This window comes from Pipistrellus kuhlii, unplaced genomic scaffold, assembly GCF_014108245.1.
Source record: "Pipistrellus kuhlii isolate mPipKuh1 unplaced genomic scaffold, mPipKuh1.p scaffold_m20_p_4, whole genome shotgun sequence".
Lineage (NCBI taxonomy): Eukaryota > Metazoa > Chordata > Mammalia > Chiroptera > Vespertilionidae > Pipistrellus > Pipistrellus kuhlii.
The window spans coordinates 23,410,631-23,432,734 of NW_023425540.1; the positions used below are offsets into that span (position 1 = coordinate 23,410,631).

Below are 22,104 nucleotides of genomic sequence, written 5' to 3' on the forward strand. Positions count from 1 at the left end.
CAGTACCTGTGTGAGAAGGTGCCCATCCTATCTAGCCCCTCCCCTGCCCCATGCCTGCCAGGTACAGAGATGGTGTGCATGTGACACATGGTTATGCACAGTTTTGATATGTTGTTTCTTTTGCCATGTTGTTGCATCATCCTGGAAACGCTTTATTCTTTCCTCCAGATTCCAGCATGTTCCACCAGGCCTTATACATGCCTCTTCTTCTTGTCCTCCCTCCAAACCCAATCCCTACACCACAGTTATAACATTAGCATGTTCACTTCAATATGTATTTATATCTGCTATTATATTAGATGTTCATTGCTTCAATTTGTCAAACTCATGTCCATGATAAAATTAGCAGCTCAGGACAGGAGTGAATCTTACATTTAACCTATAGCTTCAAAGGACAACACCATGTCATCCATATACATAGGTGCTCACATGAGTTACAGATGAACTGGATTGAATAAATTTATCTAAATGCTTATTAAACCTCTGACATTTTTAGACTTGGTGGTCACATGATGTTATTGGACATTTCAAAACTTGAATGTCTCACATGACATAGGGTGGATAGAATTGGGTGAAAGGGGGTTTGTTAAGAGAAAGAGAAATCAGAGGGAATTCCTGAAGTGAACATTTCTTGGTCTTTGTGATCCTAGAAACCACAAATGATGTGGTTCTGGTGTGAAAGGTTGACAGCTGAGCCGCTGGGGATTGTATGCACATCCCCCTGATGGCCATGATCTGAGAACATCCACAAAGAATGCCCCATGTGATCCAAATCAAAGCACGACCTGCAGGCTCAGAGCCCTAGCACACAGCGACTGAAGCAAACCAACCGGGAGAGCAGGCTTTCCTTTCCCTGGAAATCCTCTCTGTGGTAAGAGAGAATGCTTACTCGGTGTCTTCTGTCAGACCCACTGACCAGGGAGACGGTTAGTAAGATGCCACGGTTGAGGAGGAGAGAAGAAAGGGGTCTTCAATGACTAGCTGTGTTTTCCTTTGTCAGAAGATAGCAACTGGGGCATGATTTAAGGAGATCTGAGATGTGCCATAGAGTTTACTTTCTAAAGTTGTCATTATTCATGCCTGAGTCATGAGGACACTATCATAACAGTATCTTACATTTTATGGGGTTTCAACTTCTCAAAGCCTTTTTATGACTTTCATGTATTTACTTTTCAGGAGGAAGCCAGCTCCAGCATACCAGCTAGATGTGTGTGTGGTGCAGGTAGCGGGGAGGGGTTATCTCTGGTGTCTCTTCCTTTTCTATAATATTAAGGACACCAGTCCCATGAAGTTAGGGTCCCACTATATGACCTCATTTAATCTTAACTTCCTCCTTACAGGCCTTGCTACAAAAACAGTCACATTGGGGGATAGGGCTTTAACATACAAATTTGGGAGTATGCAATTCAGTCCATAGCATGCAGTGTTCTGGAGGAGGGGGATTTAGGGTATCTAAGGTTCTGGGAGTAATCTTGAAGGGTACAGAAGTGTGACAAAAGTGAGACAGATTCTAGAACAGTCCACTCACTCAAACATAAGGGGAGAGAGTTCAAGCTGAACAAATATTTTTTTCATTTCCCCTTAGGGGCAGGCCCAAGTGTTAGGATGGGCTATTTCGGTGTGGCCCAGCTACAGAAGACAAAGGGCCCAGCTGGAACTAATCTGCATTTGTAGGATCCCTCTTCAGGGGAAGGACAGCTTTCTGAGCCCCCATGGGAAGGCATAATTTTCCACTTGAAGGAGATGTGGAAGCTAATGGCTCTCAACAGTGCAGAGTCCTGTTGGAAAAGCGTGGAGACAAATATAGCACACACATCTATTTTGATGGTTTGGGCCTTATTTTCCTGGGAGGCTGGTCTTCTTTCTTTCTTTCTTTCTTTCTTTCTTTCTTTCTTTCTTTCTTTCTTTCTTTCTTTCTTTCTTTCTTCTTTCTTTCTTTCTTTCTTTCTTTTTCTTTCTTTCATTCATTTATTTATTTATTTTTATTAAGGTATTATATGTGTACATATCTTACCATTGCCTTCCCTCTCCCCACTCCCATACATGCTTGGCTCCTGAAAAGACAGCAACTACCAGATGAGCAAGCAAAGTGGGCAGAAATGAGTTTCCCTGCCCTTCTCAGCTCCGGGCTGCCCACCTGGCAAGATCATGGGGCCTGGGCTCCAGCCAGGGCACACAGCTCACTTGCCTCTTGGTTCCAGGGCACACAGGTGTGGCTGAGTCTCTGTCCAGACTTCAGATTAAAGCTCTTATGATTCCTAGCCCCACCACAGACCCTCTGGGGTGCCAGCTGCCTGGGCCATCCGTCAAAACCCCTGAGGTCAGAAGAAATGCCTGCCACTGTAAGTCACGGGCTGGATGCTGAAACAGTGGGAGTCCCAGGCAGCTCTGCTGGGGCCCTGACCAGGGAAGGGAGCCAAGGAACTGTGAGGACGAGTCTGCAGGCACCTGGGCCTGGGCACAGCTTCTGTTAGAGACTGCTGGATAGCCTGGTCTGGAATCTACCCACCTGGCCTTTTAGGTGCGTTCTGCTCTGCCACCACCCGGAGTATGTGAGTATATGAGTATAGGTGTAAGGATTTCAATAGGCCAAAGTCATCCTAAAACCTCAGAGCCCTCTTTGTCTGGCTTCTAATGCAGAGCAGGAGCATATTCTCCACCTAGCTAGATCCATTCTCAGGGTTGATTCATGACTTCCAGGAAAGTATTAGCTTAATAGTAGCAGGTCAAAAAAAGGTAGCATCTTAGAATTTTGGTAAAGCTTGAGAGACCTAATTACTTTATAGATGAAAAATCCAAAAACCAGAGAGGTAAAGTGACTTGCCCAAGGTCAAAGACAGTCAGACCACAGGGGAGGGGCCTTGTTTATTATAGTTTGGAACAGAAGCAAGCACAGTGCCTGGCACATGATAGGCATGGTGGGTGATGTTGCTGTTCTGGATGGTTCATTCCCTTCCCGGTTAAGTGCCATATACACCCCACTGCTGCCGTCTGTCATATGGGGCCGTCCTGTGGAAGCAGGGACACTAAGTGGTAAAGACAATTACACCTTGGCCTTTCTGGTTTTGCTGAACCAGCCATGAGTTTTTCTGCCTCCCCCCCATCCCTAATATGGAACCAGATAGAAAGAGATTGCCCACTGGCCAGTTATTTCCGGAGCACTGGGAATGGGCAGAGCAGGGCTCCGGACTTGGAAGCAGGCAAATCCAGGCACTGCCTGGGCCACATGCCTGTGAGCCACTCCCAGAGCTCCAGGGCAGCGATCAGCTGGAGGAGGTGACGTCACCTAGCCCAAGGTCAGTGCACAGACTGCCACCTGCCTTACAGATACGGGACATGTCAGCCCCCTTAAGCATGTGAGCTAATTCCTTACACTTAATTTCTTGTGAAGAATCATGAGCAGTCAGAATCGCACTGTACAATATAAAATTTATTATAAAAATTCAGCAAATATAAATATCCAGATGCCCATTCCAAACAGAGCTGCGTGCAGGAAGGGAGAATGGCAGCAGCACTCATGCTGATGAATGATGCTGGGGCCTGCGGGGCAGCTTCCCACTGGGAAATCAGTGCCTTCTCTCTGAATGGGTCTCACAAACACAGCCAACTTTCATGGAAAAACAGTTAAAAAACCCACAACGCACAAAAATGAAACCTGATTTCTAAGGTTATGGTGTTGGCATATCCATTGGAGAAGAACCACCCACAGCCTTTCCTAGGACAATGAGGTTGTGGTGCAGGCAACCATTTGTTAATCAAGGTATTACCTGTAATTCTGTCATCTAAAAAAAAAAAAAGAAAAGCACTAAGAAACAGTTTAAATAGAGACGCTCACTTGTAAATAACTGTGAAAGAGAAAACCTAAGATATAAAATCCTCTCCCTCAGCTCACAAGTCTGTAAGAGATAGAGCACCTTAGCAGGAATTTCATTTTTCCTGTTTCTAGAGGCAAACTCTGAAAGCAGGACTGAGTCCCAACCCTTGGGGCAGGCAAGTGCCCCTTAGAGACAATACCAGCTCTTGTCACAGCACCAAGTCCTTGAAAAGAGAAACTGTTGCTGGGGCATGAAGCAAGGGCTCTGGGAACACAGCCAGGATCTGTCCAGGCCTCTTGCTTGTCTTGGTTGGAAGCTGGTTACTTCTAACCTCTGGAGAGGACCCCGAGGTGGAAGGAAGGCCAGCATGCTTAGCAGCAGATATTCTGTACTTGTTTCTAATTTTGTGGCTTTCTCCTTTTTACAAAGCACCAAACATTTATTAGCATGTAGCAAGTTCAGCTCCACTGTCTTTCAGACTTGATTTAGCTGAAATACACACGTAGGGAGCACTGCTCTGTTTCTGAAGAGCGAGTCCAGCTGCCTCCTCCAGGTGTCAAGCCAGCATGACTCTATACACTTGTGTGTGCACAGGTGACCCCACATACACCCACATGTGCATGCTGTGCACAAAGAGCCCAACAGCTAACAGTTTTTCTTCTTCCAGTTTCCATCTTTGGACACATTCCCAAGTGAACTGGACAGTTCGTTGGTGCTGAAAACAGGCATTTCTCTGGCCTTGGGAGGTGGCCCCACTCTCACAGGTTGGATTTGGAGCAAGTCTCGCAGCACTGCTGGCCGTAGAACTGGTGGCTGCACATCCCGTGCTGGGGCACCAGGGAGCACCAGTGCAGGTTGTCTCTGCAGACAGCATCTAGAAACAAGCAAACATCCTTTAGTCCGTGTCCCCATGACATGTCCAGTGCTAAAAGCTAGTAACTTCGCTGGCAAATCAAGGTGAATTTGCCATTGTCTTGAAGCTGCTGAGAGACAGCAGCTCTTCAGGTCAAATGGAGCCACTTGTAACCTGCTGTTTTTATAAGGCCCTTCTGAGAAGGTCCCAGCAAAACTGAACTTTCTTCTTTTTGTGCTTATCCTACCCACTCAACCACTCATCTACCCGAGACAACAGGCACTCTGTGGAGGGAGTCCGACCATTAATTTTCAGCTCTCCCCAGCTCCATCTCCTCTCTGATTAGCCTCCAGAGACAGACTGCTGATTTCTGCAAAGGCACTGGAGGCTCTGTGCACAGAGATGGAGTTTAAGTTGAATAAGGTGGCCTTTGTGTAGCTTGTCCCTAAAGAATAAGCTGGATAGCACTGACATAGGAAAAGACATCATGCTTTCTTAAAGCTAGACTTCAAATTCACCACCATAGATGTCATGTCTAGGGAGGTGTGAGAAATGAGGACTGTTTCATGGGAAAACTGGAGAGCAGATGAAAAGAGAAAAGGGGTAGCAGAGACAAGAACTGAACTCTAGGGCTCTCTCACCAGCAGGCACCTCAAGTTCCTCAGGCTCTCCGGAATAGCTCCAGAAACTTGACAGCCCCCTCCAACATGCTAAGGTCAAGCCCAGGGACTCCCAGCACTCACCTTTCTTCTTTGCGATGGGGCAGAAGTGAGTGTTGCAGGCCAGGGAGGCTTCAGGCTTCTGATGAATGAAGCAGCCCACGGCTGGCCGGCCCCCTGCCAGGCACTGCACGGACCTGGTCTGCACGCCACCCCCACAGCTGGCTGTGCACTGTGAGAAACACATGTATGACAATCATCCAGGGCTGATCAGTTATCAGAGTGCTCCCCTCTTCCAAGCATTCCCCTCCACCCAGACTCCTCAAGGTGTCTCTCTCTCTCTCTTTCTGATGGTGGGTGGCTGAACAGATTCTGGATTAATCCCAGGTATGGACAGAAAGGAGAATTGCCCAGAGGTTTATAATGTTTTTAAGCAACCTGTGGGCTGATGGACACAGGAACTGGCACACATCTGGGATATAGCATCTTTCCCTGGACCTGTCCAGGCAGTGGGTCTGGCGGGAAGGAATGAGTGCCCTTCATGGATGCCATCACAAAGCCATCTTTCTGGTACTCTCGACAAGCCAACTCCTACAGAGGCATGATAACATTAAGCCCCCTCTCCACCCCAAGTTCACAGACTCTGGATGCCTGGAAGTGGCAACACAAGCTTCCTGGGTTCATTCTGTGATGGCATTTACATCCTCCGAAGGGCAATGTTCTCTGACACCAAGGCCCTGTTCCCTAAGGTGCACGGGTGCAGCAGAGCTAAAGAATGCAATGGATACGGCTAGAGCATCTTCCACTAGCTGGCTGGATGCATACACATGGACTATAAAACATGGGCTGCTTCATTCTGTAGGCAAGAAATCAGGAGAGAGATGCTCAGAAAGACAGAGGAACTCCAAACTGCAGCAATTTATCTGTCCAAAAGAAAGCAACTCAAACTCTAGACTGTATCACAACTGAGCTGTTTGCACTGAATAGAGTTTCCTTCTTCTCTGCACTACAAATTGTGGATTCCTGTGAGTGTTGAATGGATGCCAATAGTCACCAGTTGACACTGCATATCTAACCAAGATGTTGCAAGTGTTCCAGGTTCAGCCACTGCTCTAGATGACAGAATTGCATCAGCAAATATTTACTTCTCTTTTCCAAAATTTAAGAATAGTGGTGCACAGAGTCCATATTTGTCAAAACTAATGATGTTTTATTTGAACAAGTCATCCTGTCAAAGACCTGAAACATTTTGTGTGTGGCCTTAGCAGTCACTGTTGTCCTTTAGTCAGACAGACAGTCCAACAGGTGTTCCCACGGAAGCCATTCCCAGACCAAATTAGAATGTGAACCACCCTAAGCCCAAATGACCATATAATTTAAATCAGTCCTACCAGGCGACAAGCCATTCAATTTGATGAAAAGCAAAGCCATTAAATAAACAGAAATTAATAGAACCACAATCTTTATACTGTTACAAGAATAAACCTGACTGGGGGCAAAGTTCAGCCAGGCACTGGCCATACATCATAGCCTGACAATTTCCCACAGTCTGAGACACAGAGTCCTGGCTACAAGTGCTTATGGCAAACACAGCCATAAGAGTTATCTCTCTCCAGAAGTTAAAGTCTCAGAAGATAACAGATGAATCACATTGGATAAATATTAGGCAAGATATGATAAAAGTGACTTATTAGACAAACAGGCTGAGTATTTCAGACTGGTAAAAGCTATTACAGACATGTTTTAGGCTTTTTGTTTTGGTTTAAATTAAATACTGATGATTGCTGTTCCCTCTTTGTAAATTTGCCTAAAAGTCTCCAAATTGAGCAGAGTGGACTGCCAGGTAAAGGGTGGGGAGCCGGTTTCAGAATCCAGTTTCCCTACTAACAGAGAGATAACAATCTTGGGGAAAAACCTCTATTTGTCTCCCAACAACAATTCTCGAGTAATAGAATAAGCATACACCTGCCCAAGAAACAACTCAAGACACATGTAAAACTTTAGACAATAAATTAAAAATTAAAAAAACACACAACTCAACACCACTCCTTAGTCCACCTACCGCTTCATCTTGTTGGACAGACTGTGCACTCAGAAGAAAATCAAAGGAAAACGTTTGTAGCTATTGATACTTTTTGTGTGTGTGTGTGGTTTTAAAGCAGGGAATGCTTAAAAATAATACAGTTCAAATGACCCTTGCCCCAATAATTTAAATTAAACTACTTCTAAATTGAATATCTTTTGGAGAGGAGTTCATATATTTCTAAATGAAAAAACTATCAAATTTGGAAACAATGAGAACCACAGTGGAGATGGAACATAAGTCAAGGTCAGTATGAAAGGTCTGTGGAAGGTGTACCTATTCCTCTCCAAGGACCGAGGGAATGGTTTCTTTGGCAGAACTCAGAGCCTGGGACCAGGAGTTATGACCAAGAAAGAAGAGGAGGGGCAGTGGACAGGCTGGGATATTACGATTTTGTAAGAAGTTGGCTGACAATAGCCAAATGTGGGCTCACAGAGACAAAGCCAGAGCTCTGACACAATGGCTGGGAGGGGGACATCATTTAGAGGGGGTTTTGAACTGATTTTATTCTAATAAAAATTTAGATAATACTAAAATAGATTCCATAATAGATTAAATTGGTTTTGATAAGTTCCTTTGGACTTAAAAGACAATAATTATGTATGATTTTTGCTCTGTAACATTTGTTCATTTGAGTTTCCCACTCAGATCAATAGCAGGAATTCTCAATCCTTAACAAAATTTTTACACAAATCAAACTTAGTTATGGTTTTATTCGGGATGGGGATATAGCAGCCTGACTGGAAAGTAAACCATAGATAATTCTTAATGAACTTATCTGGCCACATTCCCTCCCTACACACACACACACACACACACACACACACACACACACACTCACAGGACTATCATCTACCAGCCATGTGAGATGGGTGTTTGTTTTAAAAATTAGTCATAGAAGCAGGGGGAAATGGGTGGTTGGCAAGCAAGTATTGTCTTTGTATTTTAAAAATTATACCCCTACACATGGGTCTTTCAATAGAGCACACAATGTCAATGGCAATGTAAATAAAAACCCTGAGAAAAGTGTGTGGTTTGATTGACTGTGCTGGGAGAGAAAGATCTTTAAATAAGGATGACAAGTGTCTGTCCTGACTCGCTCATTGAATTTGTTTTTTCTTTAAAATTCTTACATTCAGCAAATATTCCCCCAGAATACTTAGTATGGGTTAGATGCCCTGGGAAGTCCAAGATTTTACATATATATATATATATATATATATATATATATATATATATATTTATAAATATATAAATATATATAAATATATATAAATATATATAAAAATATATATAAATATATATATATATAAGCTAGAGAGAAAGAGCTTCTTTCTATACAAGCAAACATACATATAATGTACAAATGTATATACACACATACAATTGTATAAAATGCACATATAAGACAGTATAACATCTGTCACAAAGCTATCTCTGGGTAAACATCAGTCTTGGTGGTTGTTTTGTGACCATATCTGTTTTCTAGCAGCTCATGTTCAAGTGGGCAACCTTGATCTCTGCCGGTCACTGGACTGGAGGGCAGACAGAGCATGATTCAGCATGAGAGGGGTCTCCACTCCAGAGTCTACTTTATTTCCATGCTTTCTTCCAATACAGGACCCCAGAGCTTTTCCCTCAGTGAACTTGGGGAGTAAGGCACATTACCTGGGGTTACCCCAACTCATAGTGGGATGGGTGAGTTATGCTGAGAGCTCAGAGCCATCCCCATCCTGTGTCCAGTGCAGGCTCCTAGGGAGAGTTTGGCATGATGAGTGAGTAACTGGGAAAATGGGTAGATAGGATAAGCAGACATTGTTTAGGCAAGAACAACTGTGTGGATAGGGAAAGCTGTGATAATGCTGCCAGCTGGGTCATTTTTATGGCAACAGGTATTGAGTTGATATTCTGAGAAATATTTTTGAAGAAAGACAAAGACCTGTGAAAGTTCCTTTGGAACTGACAAAAGACAGACATCAGCCCAGTGCTTTTGGGATCAGCTGCTAGAATTATCGAAGGCCCAGCTTGGCGGCTCTGAGTGCATACAAGTGTTATGACAATTTGTTGGTGTAACACTCCTGTGTTTCTGATAAATTTAGGATTTGAACTTGGATGTGTTGAAGGAAATGTTACCTAATAGGGTTCTGACATCCTGGTCAAGGATCAAGATGATTATAAGGTGGAAAACCAGAAGTTGTGGTCATGCATGACATTATTTTAATTTGCCTTTTAAAAGCCAAGATTCCGCCATGTGCCCATGATGACCATGGGCTTTGACCAGGTCTGTGTTCTGCTGCCCAGAGTGGAAGTGAGATAAAATAGTGTGTCCCTGGGACCAAGCTGAGATGTCAGGACCAGGGAGAGGTGCCTGGTGACTGTGAGCTGAATCTGACACCAGAATCTCTGTGCCTCAATTTCTTCATCTGTAAAATGGGGGTGATAGTGTTACCTCCCTCATGGTGCAGCTGGGAGGGACAAATGAGTTAGGAGTCCCACAATGCCTAGCACAGTGCCAGCAGATGAGGGGCATGGCTCCCAGCAGGTGTTAGTCCTTGCTACTGACTTTATTGATGCCCAAGGCAGTGAGGCTCCCAACAGAGAATCCAAGAGTGTTCCCCAGGGTGTGCGAGTATGATTTTGAGGACCCTCTACAGTAGGGGTGTCGAACTCAATCAGAGAAGGGGCCAAAATCTAAAATCCAGCCTAAATCGCGGGCCGAATGGTTTACTGAACAGTCATAAACTGTCATTGTGATGGAAACGCAGCGGAGTGCAGTGATGACAGCACGGTGCGGGCCACATTGCAAGGCCTGGCGGAACGGATTTGGCCCGCGGGCCTTGTGTTTGACACATGTGCTCTACAGGATGGGTCTGGCAGAGGGGCACACACAGGCTTGTCACCACTGCACACTACATCACTCTTTCTCCACCTTCATCTCTTCGAAAAGGACAAAGTCAGAGATGGGGCCTCCACTCTGCAAAGAAGGCTGGCTCATTGGTCAACAATTAGAAAGACAAAAAATGTTCCCTTCCCCTCCCTGCAGTGACTAAAAAAAAAAAAAAAAAGAAAAAAAGAAAAAAAAGAAAATCACCCCTCCTGGGCAGAAGCAAGTAGTGCAGGTGTACCAGGTTTGGCCAGCTGGGATGGGTTAGGCAGGGTCAGCCCCTGGAGCCCCACTGGTGAGGGTCAACTGTACAGAACTGAGACAGAGGAGTGAGGGCATGGTTCTGGGACATGAAGTAATCCAAAACTAAGGGCAGAGGAGAAGGACCACAGACAGAGAAGGGACAGAGCTCAGCAGTGTGAAGGCTGCCAGGAGTTCTAGGCAGAAAACAAGAAGAGAGTGAGTTAACAAGAATAATAGCAGAATTCTCCTTAGAGGTGAAGAAGTGTGGTAGGGGCAGGGAGCTGGACACACCAAAGGCCCTAAGAGCATCCTGCCTATCTCTCTGGGTCTGGGCAACCTGAGTTTGAAGTCCCAGGCAGGACATGACATTCCAGGCTGTCTTGACCCCTATTCTCACTTAATTTGTAGTAAATCTAGTATAATCTCACAACCACCTACTCATTCCCAGTTTCTTTCTCATTCACTCATCTCTGGGAATTCTGACTAGCATTTACCCAAAACATTACATTCTCCAATGCTTAATTGGGTGACTGTTAAGAACAAAGCACACATGCCCTAAAAGATTCTGCAGCTTTTGTAGAGTACCCTCTTTTGAAAGCTACAGGCACCAAGAAACACAGGCACCTGCACACACCGTAGAGAGAAGGTCAGGAACTGCTTAGTGGGTTTTGATACCCTCCCAGAAACTCCTTGCCTGTGCCAGATGCCAAGGTGGGAAGCAGGGCCCCTACCTGAGACCAGGGCGAGGTAAACCAGCTGGCCCGCGGTGGGCCTGTGGCAGCAAACAAGGGGTGCTTGGGGCAAGGGAACTGGGCACAGGCACGTTCCAGCTCCAGGTCAGGCTGCGGCAAATGCAAGCACTTCTTTGAGGTCAGCTCCCGGTATTTCCCAGAAATGTACTTCTCAGCACATTTTAAGAATCGTTTCTGTGTTCCCCTTTCACATGTAGCAGAGCACTAAAAACAAAAAGTAAACAAAAGATGTGAGTGAAAAATATTTCTTCTGTGGCGGCTGTCTCTTAGAAAATAATTGAGTTAAACTATCTTCTGATTATATCAGTTTGAAGTTTTATAGGAGTGTAAACATTTAATGAACTTTATTGGCATTTTAAAGGCATCACAGATTTTATCATTACAAAAGGAGGGCTCTGGCCAGTGTGGCTCAGTTGATTGGGTGTTGACCTGAGCACTGAAAGGTCGTTGGTTTGATTCTCAATCAGGGCACATAACCAGTGGGGGATGAGCAGGAGGAAATCAATTGATGTATCCCTCTCACATTGATGTTTTTCCCTTTTTTTTTTTTTTTAAGGAATATTTTAAGACCATAGTGGCCTTGAGTTTGGGGGCAAGGCAATCAAAACTATGGAAGGAGTAATTCTGAAGTAATTATTTCACTGGGAAATCAAAATGTTGGGCTATAGCTGATACTAGAGTGCACTGAAATTTAATACACAGGACATGAGGTGAACCACAGAGATCCATGGGTTAACAATGACCGCAGTGTGAAGCTGGACCCTAAAGCAGAGGCAGGCAAAAGAAACCCAGGGCTCAAAAAATTTCCCCAAAAAGCCCCGTGCTCCCATGAAGACAGCAAGAGCAAGTCCACTTGTTCTCCATGGAGGGGAGCTCCAAGCCTGAGCTGTCACTGCTGTAGGATACCTGGCACATGCAGAATGGGCCCTGGGCCAACCAGGGGGATAGGCAGAGGAGGCATCTGCAGGTTATGCAGGGAGGACACAAAAGCCCAAGGCACACTGCTGTTTGTATCAGAGGGCTGGCCGGGCTCGAATGTTCTCAGGAGAGCAGTCCCAGAGTCTGAAGTTGCTGAGCTGTGCTGGAGGAATGGGTGATGTTGAGGCCCTGGGTGATTCCATCTACTCTGCAGTGTCTGCAGGTTGCATATGAGGAGCCTGGTTGGCCATATCTGTCTAGGTTCTGGCTTCACACTCTTTGAGGTCAGGTGTGGCTTACAGGTGTGCTTTGTGGGTATCCTGACGCCAATATGGAGGCAGAGCTTAGAATTAGAGACTACTTAGTTGCCTCCTGTGGCTATACTGAAGAGAGGCACTGGGTCTCTCTCTCTCTCTCTCTCTCTCTCTCTCTCTCTCTCTCTCTCTCTCTCTCTCTCTCTCTCTCTCTCCTTCTGTTAAATGTTCAGGGGGAGGACTACCCACTTGGACACCTACAGATTATACAGCCCCACTCACTTCATTCCTATGGACTCAGCCTCCTAAGGAGTATGGTTCAGTCCTAGGAGATGCCGACATTCCTGTGTCCCAGGTGAGAGAACCTGGAGTTCTCCCTCAGCCATGGCACTTGCTTCAGTGAACGATAGTGGTTTTACTTTTCAGTAGCAAACTGAAACAGTGTCTGAATGGGATTAAAAGCCCTGGTTGGCACAGCCACCCCTTTATTGATTCATGCCCCACCCTGATGAAGGCATCATTCCAGGTGTGGGCTGGGAGGAGATCCTCTGTCTGTCCCAGAGGCACTTGAGGTCAGGATCTAGGGGCTTTCCTTTCACAGGTGCCGTGGAAACAGACAGCTCTGGGATTACGGAGGCGGTCTCTCAATGCCCGTTCCCACTTGGTTAGGTGCTACTGTCATTCTGTGCCATGTTAGTTTCCTGGTGTCTTTCTGGGGTTTACTGACACCACCTCTGAGTTGACGTACACCACAGCATAATTAAGGAGCCCAGGCATGCCCCTCAGGCAGCTCCCACACCTGTTCTGACGCCCTCTCCCCAGTGTGGGAGGCTGTGCTGGGCAGTGGCGGCAGTTCTGACTGCACCCTCACAGGTTGTCCCAGCCCTCAATTGGGCCAAAGCTAGTCATAAAGCCTTCAGCATTCCAAACTTCTGTTAGTCCCAGTATAATAGGGTCAGGGAAGTCCCCAAATAATGCCAATAACAGGGCTTCTGGACTTCAGCAGCACAAGGCTTTGATTCCAGCAAACCCAACATGAGCAGTGTCTTCTCCAATATAAGAACTGAGTGTGGACATGGTCTCTGAAAACAGCCTGGGTCCTCTGACTTTCCCATGGTAATGTACTCACCTCTGGCTCTGTGTTGTGTAAGCCTTTCCTAGGAAATGGTTGCAGCTGTTCTGGGATTAGGTGGATCCCCATGACCCCACTGTGAGCACAATAAATATCACCTACTCTCTAACTTGTACCCCATTTACCCACTCTTCCTCACCTTTGCACCAACTGTGTGATGACCTTGTGGATGCACTGCTCAAGGACACTGTTAAATATTCAGGTTGAGGACTGCCACCTGGATGCCCACAAATTATACTCAGTTTGTCTGTCTGTGTTTCTACAGCACCCACAGGAACTAAAGGACATGTCTAGGAGTAGAGTGCCTTAATGTTGGCTGCAGTTTAGATGGTGGCCCGAATGGGGGTGCAGAGTTGGAGCAAAAAGAGGAGGAGGAGGAGCAGGGCAGTGGTAGGGCGAGGAAAGGGGAGCAGTGAAACCAGGTGAAGAGATGCAGTCCTCAGGGGAGAGCTGGTCAACCTTCTGTCTAGACCAGGTGCATCTCTCTGAGACCAGGCGCACCTACCTGGGACCAGGCAGACACAAGCCACTGCAGCTTCTTGTGCTTGTAGCAGCGCTTAAGCGGACAGGCTTCGTGAGTCCTGGGCTTGGGCTCTGAGCTACAGAGGGCGTCAGGCAGCAGCTGCGCTCTGGCTGAGGGGTTGGTGCTCTTACAGGCCACGGATCTCTTCCTCCATCCCTTCCCGCACGTTCGTGAGCACTGCATAGGGAGAGTAAGTCTCAGCTCCCAGCAAGGAATAAAAAATGCTCAGACCTTGCTGGGCACAGGGGGAAAAGGAGGGGTTAGGTCACAGGCCCTGTAAGTCCTGGTGAAAACCCAGCTCCGTGTTGCATAAGAGGATCTCTGCTGCCATCCCCAGCCCCTATATCAACCCAGCCCAAGGTACCTCAGCCCAGGGCCCAGCACTCCAAGTGGGTGGGCAGCTCTGGGGGCAGCAGGCCTGTCGGCTGGCAGGGACAGGCTGTGGGCACAGGCTGGCCGAGACCCGCTCTGCTCTGTAATGGGCTCGCTGAGTGCACTGGACCACTCGGCTCTGCGTCCCTCCATCACATGTCCTGCTGCAGGTACTCCAGTTCCCCACGGACCAACTGGGAGGGGACAGAGAGACCTACAATGAGGAACGGTGCCACCTCTACCCGAGAGGAGTGCATGTCTATCCAGGAAGTCGCTGACGTTATTGTTCACCTACAATCTACATGTGCAGTTATTTTTTAGAGGCCATCTCCACTGTAGATGATTCTCACTTTGTAATTGTCATTCTTCCCCCTGCCCTAGCTTTCAGGGTCCACCTGTACTAGGAAATAACTTTCTTTAACACAGTTTCCCCTCTAGCTCCTTTTTTAAAAATGGAAAACTTTACACATATACAAAAGTAAAGGCCCTCTGTGTCCCATCCACCCAACTTTGACAATTATCAATTTATGCCCTACCCCCTGTAGTATTTTGAAGCAAATTCCAACATGTAAATACTTTAATATGCATCTCTAAAAGATATGGATTCTTTGTTTTTTAATATAGCCACAAAACTATTAACGGTGTCTAAAATTGACAATGATCTTATATCACTATATATTCAGAGTTCCAATCCAGATTGTATCATAAATGTCGTAATTTAATTTAATCTGTGTGTTTGAATCGGACTCCAAATGAAGCCTCCACTTTGCAGTTCTTCAGCATTTTTGAGTAAAAATTAAAGTAACAGTGATTTCCTCCTGAGTCTTGAGGTAAATGGAGGATTTGTGATGATGTCTCCATTGATCCTTGGGCTTCAGGACTTGCATCCTCTCCTCCCACTCAGAACCCAAAAGTCACACTTGGGCTGAGGACCCAAAGCAGCAGCAGGAACACTTGGTAGAGACACTCATACCATTGGGAAACATTTTGTGAGGACTGAAGTGTGTGGACCCGAGTTATACAGAGAAAGCCATCAAGAAAAAGACACACAGATAACCATTGCTCTTAGTCCCACACATTCTCTTCCAGTGCCTTCTCTCTCTCTCTCTCTCTCTCTCTCTCTCTCTCTCTCTCTCTCTCTCTCTCTCTTTCTCCTTTGTTACATGATTGAGGACAGACAGTATATACAACCTTTACATTCAGCGTTTTGACAATTCAATGTCTAGAACAAGAATTTTTCCTATACTACAAAGCTTTTTAAAACATTTTCAGAGTCTCTAATTTCATGAATGGACCGAGGTATCTAAAAAAGGAATCAGGCAGAAAGATTGGGCTCCATGTTACAGGAGCGCCCTGACCACCAAGGCTGTGCCGGCTCCACGTGTGCTGTTCTGCCAAGAGCAAAATGGCGGGGCCGTTCCTCAAGTTCTCAAATGGGCCCCATTTTCAGAGCCAGTTTTTTGTCTCTTGTGAAAGTTCTCAGGACAAATCAGTGGTGGAGAGAGAGCAAAGATGGTGACACTTCCTGGATGGGAAGCAGAAGTGACCTCCCCCAGCTATGCAGGGCCCTGCTGGGTCCCTTGCACTTTAGGCTGAGTTGTGTCATGACAATTTTTACTTACTTTCATTTGTAGAATTCTTGAACTATTTTATACCAAGGTTGCTCCTGAAGAAATTCTATTATGTGTCTAAGACTATTACAAAAAATCCCTATAATACAAAGTTTTGTTCTCATAAAAAACAAACAATGTTGGGCTTATAGTCATTGTTCCATTTCAACTGTGGAAATGCTCCCATTTTTTAGGGTCAATAAAATGACTATCTTTTATTTCATGTTAAATCACGTAAATTATGCCTCCTTCCTTGCTATGAAACTTAGGTTTTGAGCCTCTTGGCTGTGATGCTTCTGCCTTTGGAGCTTCTCAGTTGTTTCCTATTGCTTTTATGTTTTCTCCCATTTCTTGCGTTTGCTCTCTCAGCCCTGCAGACCTGTAAATTCTAATTGCTGTGTCCACACAGGGGCTGCAAAGCCGTCTTGGCTGCGCTCAGGCTTTTCTCACCACCCCCTCGTTAAGTCCTCTGTCTCCACCACCTGAAGCTGTTCCAACTAGGTCGATCCATTCTCTGCCCTTCTGTTAACTGCCCGTCATTAAGAACTCCTCCTGAACCAAGATCGTTCGCAGAGCACATGGAAACGCTGAGTGTCTGTTTCCTTTCACAGGCAGAGCTCTGGGGAAAGGTCTTAATTTCAGCTCATGGTAGAGTCAAGATCTGCACAGACTCCCATGCTTTTGGAGGGTTCTGAGAGCAGATGCCAGGTGTGTTCAGAAGCAAACCAGGAGCCGCACTTACCCCACTTTGTTCTGATCTTCCTGTCTGCCTGCCAGCTAGAACAAAGCAGGCAGCTGGAATTACCCAGATCAAGAAGACTCAGCTACCCAGCCACTGTCTGTGCTTCCCTGGCCCTGGATGGCTCTTGTCGGGCACACTTTCAGAGAGTACTGCTGGGAGAGGTGATGGACTTGACCGCTGTCACTCTCAACATTTTGGGCAGGGTTTCCTGGCACCACTCGTTCAAGATTCAATATCACTATTTGTCACAGACATTAGTTGTTTCTAAATAAAAATGACTTTACCCTCTACATTAAAATAATACTAACATTTTGGTTTTGGTTTTGGTTATTTAAAGTTTCCTTTGAAAAATGCAAATTTCCCACAGAGTGTTTGTTTGGCTTTAATAAGATACCTTGTCCTGAAACACCACCCAGACAGCCACATGCTGTAACTACCCTCCGATTCAGAGAACACCCGTCTTGGCGTGGACCAGTGCCCGGTCTTTCGCCAACTGTGCCAGTCAGGAGTGTCACAGACTCACATCAGTGAGTGACTCAGAGAGCAAGTAACTGCTCATTTCATTGTAGAATTCATTCACAGTTGTTTTCTTTTTCTGCTTATTCTCTTTGATTTTCAAGACGGCATCGATTGTTCTATTTCTACCACACTTTTCTTATACATGAAATGTTTTTAAGATAACAATGCTGATTCAACAATAAACAGATGCTAGTTTGAAATGTCTGCTTTTTTCATTGGGAAATGGTAAGTTAACTTAAAGAGGGCCTGGCAGAACTGTAAGCTGACAGCACAGCAGTGGAGGTCAGAGAACATGGGAGGATGAGGAAGGAGAGAAACTGCTTTTATGAGCCCATCTGGCAGATGGCCAGAAGCCCTTCACCTACCTTCCCTATCTGCTGATTTGGAATGCATTATTGGTCTGTCAAAGGACATTTCATCAGTGTCAGATGGTACCAGCTATATTCCAGGCAAGTTCAGAGGCAGAAAACTAGCTCTACCAATGATCTTGGTAACCAAATGTGCAAGTGAATGGTGTCGATGTAGCCAGAGTTATAGGACAAATAGATAGTGCTCTGCTCACACGCTCTACCTTCCAGAGCAATGTACTTTGTCTCCAAATCCAACTAAAGTTCACTGGTAAGCACATTGGAATAATGAGGGCCGGGCACTCACTCATTCCCTCCACCATGGTCTGCTTGCAGGAGGTTCTAGGGGCAATGCTTGGAATTGCCTGATTTTCACGTCAGAACTGAGACCACTACTGACCACTAAGTAGCAAGTCAGGGGCAGACTTCAGAAAACAGGAGACCCGGATGGGGATTGCAGGCTTTTGCCGTCAGCACTTCGAAGATGTACCTTGACTGTTATTTCATTTGTTCAGCCTCAAAAGGCAAACCACTTTGTGGACTTGTGAGACTGATGAAGAGATTTATAATGAGACAGACACAGGCACTGAGCTGTTTTCATCTTTAAATGCAGCATTTCTTCTCTGACTCACACCAAGCTAAACTGAAGGACATCAAAAGCTCCCCACAAAGGAAGCACTGTGGGTGCTAATTTTATGGACTGTGAGAAGCCAGAGGTATGTGAATTTTTATTATTAGGGGGCCAACATGCTATTTTTACCAGATTTTCCTGTCTCGCTATCCTGTCATCAGATGTTATCTTAGGAAGAATCAGTAAGATCTACAGAGCTTTCATTTACTTGGGGAGACAGGGAAAACAAAATTATGAGGGACACAGAGACCAAAGAATTTGACCTCACTGTTCAAAACAGCCTCAACAATTCCCTGTTTCAGCAAAAATCCTTCTTCTGAGGTTTTTCTTTCTGTAGACCACGGAGGGTGTTTGCATCCCATAAACTCAAATGATAGACTTCAGGTCATAAAAGAGAAAAGGAAATCATTAGATTCAAGTGTGAATGAAGTTCTGCTTCTTTGTGTGGTTGCTCCTCAATATAGTTTACACAGAGTACTGGAAAAAAGGAGGCTGAGGGTTAGAGTTGGAAATGAGCTCAAAAATGATAGATTTTACTGACTGTGTTTTATGTTTGGGCAACTGAGCCCCAAGAAGAAAGGACAGTCCCCAAGGTAGTTGGAAGATGTAAATAAGAGGAGGGGTCAGGAGTGCCCCCCCACCCAATGCTGCTCTAAGTGTCCACCCTACTCTACTCAAAAGAACGAGCATCTTTTCCATCATCAGATTCAAAGATAGCTTCCTCTTGCTCCTCTTCCATACCCATTCAACACCCAACCAGGTAATCAACTGTTTATATTACAAACATCTTTGCTCTGGATTATAATGTACTGGGGCAGTGACTCCATAGAGTAGACAAGTTAGCAATCTAGAGTAGATTGCAACTGAAATCAAGTACTGAGTGAATAGGAGGTACCTTCCTCCACTTTATCAGGTTTAACATTCCAAATTTTCATGCTCAAGGATAGTACATAGGGATTGAGAGGACCCTGTTCTATGCTCCTGTACCCAGATGGCACTGACAGTGTTCTTCAAACCACAGCTGGCTGGCAGGGCTCTCACATATCCAGGTGTTCCTAATCTTTCCTTCATTCTGCAGGAATTACTAATTTGAGGTTGGGGTCAGGAATGTGAATGTTGACAAAGCCATCCTTTCCCCAGCCTGACGATTAAGATGACCAGCAGGGTTGGAAACATGACTGCTAAATGCAACATCCTGCTCTTTAGGACAGTCCAGGACATGGGCCCCTGCAGATGGGCACTATCTTCCCTCTCTCCCTAATAATCAAGTTATATTGATGTTATTTTTTAACTGTTAGGAGAACTAGGATATTTAATAAAGTTGCAGTGGGAAGCCTGGTGAGTAGGTTCTTCTGGAGGAAGGCAGACACCTTCATTCCTTGTTACTGGTGAATTAGATAAGTCTACTCAGGTGGCCCAGTGCCTTGGCTGAGAGTAGCCCTTTTGGTTTTTAAGACTGTACTTTGGGTCAGCTCCTATACCCACACCCAGAGACTGAGCTTCTGGGAGTGTAAAGTCATGCAAGCTTAGCCTCCTTCCCAAAGAAAGACTACCTCGGAACCAAAGTGGCTGAAGAGCTGGTATGGACCAGAGCTGCTTCCTAGTATACTGACCAGTCCAACCCTGATATGAAGAACACTGAGAAGTAAAAGTTAACTCTGCCCAATACTAGCATTTTTCTAAGTCTCCCAAACCACCCAACTTTAGTGCTGGGGAGATATTCTTATCCAAGAGTGGCTTCATGGTGCAAGGTCTTTGTAAACTTACATTATGCTTGGACACAAAAGGTTGTGATAATGGATGGATTTATAACTAGGGACATCATTTAGGTTAAAAGGATCCCTCTTAATCCATCCTACTGTCCAAGCAGATTGGAGGTTCTCCACTGGGGAGAGTCAATATAACTTCCTACATAAGACTCCTTGGTTTTGTCTTCAGGAGGGCAAAGCAGTGGGACACTCCCTGAATCAACTTGTCCTGTGGTTCCTTTAGATTTGATCTTCTCTTCTCTGGATACCAGACATGCCTCTCCTCTCTGCCTTTAGTCCATATCTCATTGCAGGAGTAGCTCTCTTATTTATTCATCTGAACTGACCCAATAGACTCATTGGGCGTCATATTCTCTTTGTGAAAAAACTCAGCCCCTGCCCAGGCCATGCTGAGCACCACATGAGGGCCAGTCTTGCCCATGGTTGTCAATATCCTTCTGCTGCCACCCACTGACAAGCAGGAACACATGGAACCAGCTGAGCCTACATTCTAATCTGTTTCTCCCAGCTGAATTTGTTATTGGAATTATGTAATAAAATTAAATTTGGTGTAGCCTGATGAAATATGAGCATGAAAAATGAGAAGCTTATTTCTAAGAAAACAAATTTGGATCTTTAGAATGACTCAGCAAAGACTAGTCATTAAATCAAATCCTGTTTACTTAGGCTGAGACCAAGTAAAATGTAGAGAAAAATTAAAAACTAAAACTAATTTTATACTTGAATGAATAATGAATGAATATGACCAGTTTCACTCTTCTTTAAAGAATCTCAAACTGGCTGAAGCCGGTTTGGCTCAGTGGATAGAGTGTAGGCGTGCAGACTGGAAGGTCCCAGGTTCGATTCCGGTCAAGGGCATGTATGTTGGTTGTAGGCACATCCCCAGTAGGGGGTTTGCAAGAGGCAGCTGATCAATGATTCTCCCTCATTGATGTTTCTAACTCTCTATCCCTCTCCCTTCTTCTCTGTAAAAATTCAATAAAATATATTTTTTAAAAAAAGATTCTCAAACTGGACATCATAGATATTGGGTATATTTTATGCAAAATAGTCCACTTATTATTTTTTTATTAATCAGATTCCAACTCAAAGCAGGTTTTGGCCATAACTAAAAAAAATTATCAAATGGATGCATACTTATGAACTTAGCATGAAAATAAAAATTTGAAGTGTATGTGTTTTATTTATTTATTTATTTACTTACTTATTTATTTATTTATTTATTATTGACCTGTGAGAACCCCCAAATTTTCCCCATTGATGTCCACAAAGCATGTCCATCTGCATGTGATGGGAAACTGGAGCCAACAGTCCCCATTTCTGCCCTCCTGCCCTTGTGCCCATACTAGGGAGTGAAACCCTCCAGGTGTCCTTTCCCCTGACCATCCTATATTTCACCAAATCACAGATTCTACCCCTTGATTCTCCAACTAAGCTGCATCCTCCTGTACATCTGACTCGATCTAGGTGATGGTTTATCTAATGTGTCAACTTGGCTGGGCCATGGTACCCAGATATTCGCTCCAACATTATAGATATTTCTGAAAAGGTATTTTTTAGGCATGGTTAACATTTTAAATCAGTAGACTTGAGCAAAGCAGATTGACCTCCATAACATAGGTGGGCCTTATCCAATTAGTTGCAGGCCTCAATAGAAAAAGACTGACCTTTCCCAGAAGAAGAGGGAATTCTGCCAGCCAATGGCCTTCAAAATTGAACTATAGAATAAACTCTTCCTTGAGTCTCCCACCTGCTGACCCATCCACAGATTTTGGAGGCTGCCCACAATGCCTACACATTCTGATAGCTGGCTAGGAAATGCTACACTTGAAGTAAAAACTAGCCATATAAACTGAAGCTGCATATTATATGGATTTAATGATTACTAACCTAATTTATGTTTTTATTTTTAAAAAATGTCCTAGATTGAAAACACCATTTTCCTAATAAAGGAAAGATACAACATGTTTCCCAAATTGCTGAGAAGATGGAATCAAT

The 22,104-nt window shown here is 44.9% G+C and overlaps 1 protein-coding gene across 1 annotated transcript in view; it reads right to left on the reverse strand.

Annotated features, from left to right (window-relative positions):
- Positions 1–3,412: 3,412 nt before the first annotated feature.
- The window catches only part of ADAMTS16 (ADAM metallopeptidase with thrombospondin type 1 motif 16), a 97,007-nt gene continuing 78,315 nt past the window's right edge, over positions 3,413–22,104 (reverse strand). The window contains exons 19-23 of the mRNA XM_036409669.2: positions 14,481–14,682; positions 14,099–14,293; positions 11,269–11,493; positions 5,412–5,559; positions 3,413–4,689 (exon numbers count right to left, since the gene is read on the reverse strand). Of these exons, the coding sequence (XP_036265562.1) occupies positions 4,574–4,689; positions 5,412–5,559; positions 11,269–11,493; positions 14,099–14,293; positions 14,481–14,682 (886 nt within the window). The 3' untranslated portion in view covers positions 3,413–4,573. The remainder of the gene's footprint in view (positions 4,690–5,411; positions 5,560–11,268; positions 11,494–14,098; positions 14,294–14,480; positions 14,683–22,104) is intronic.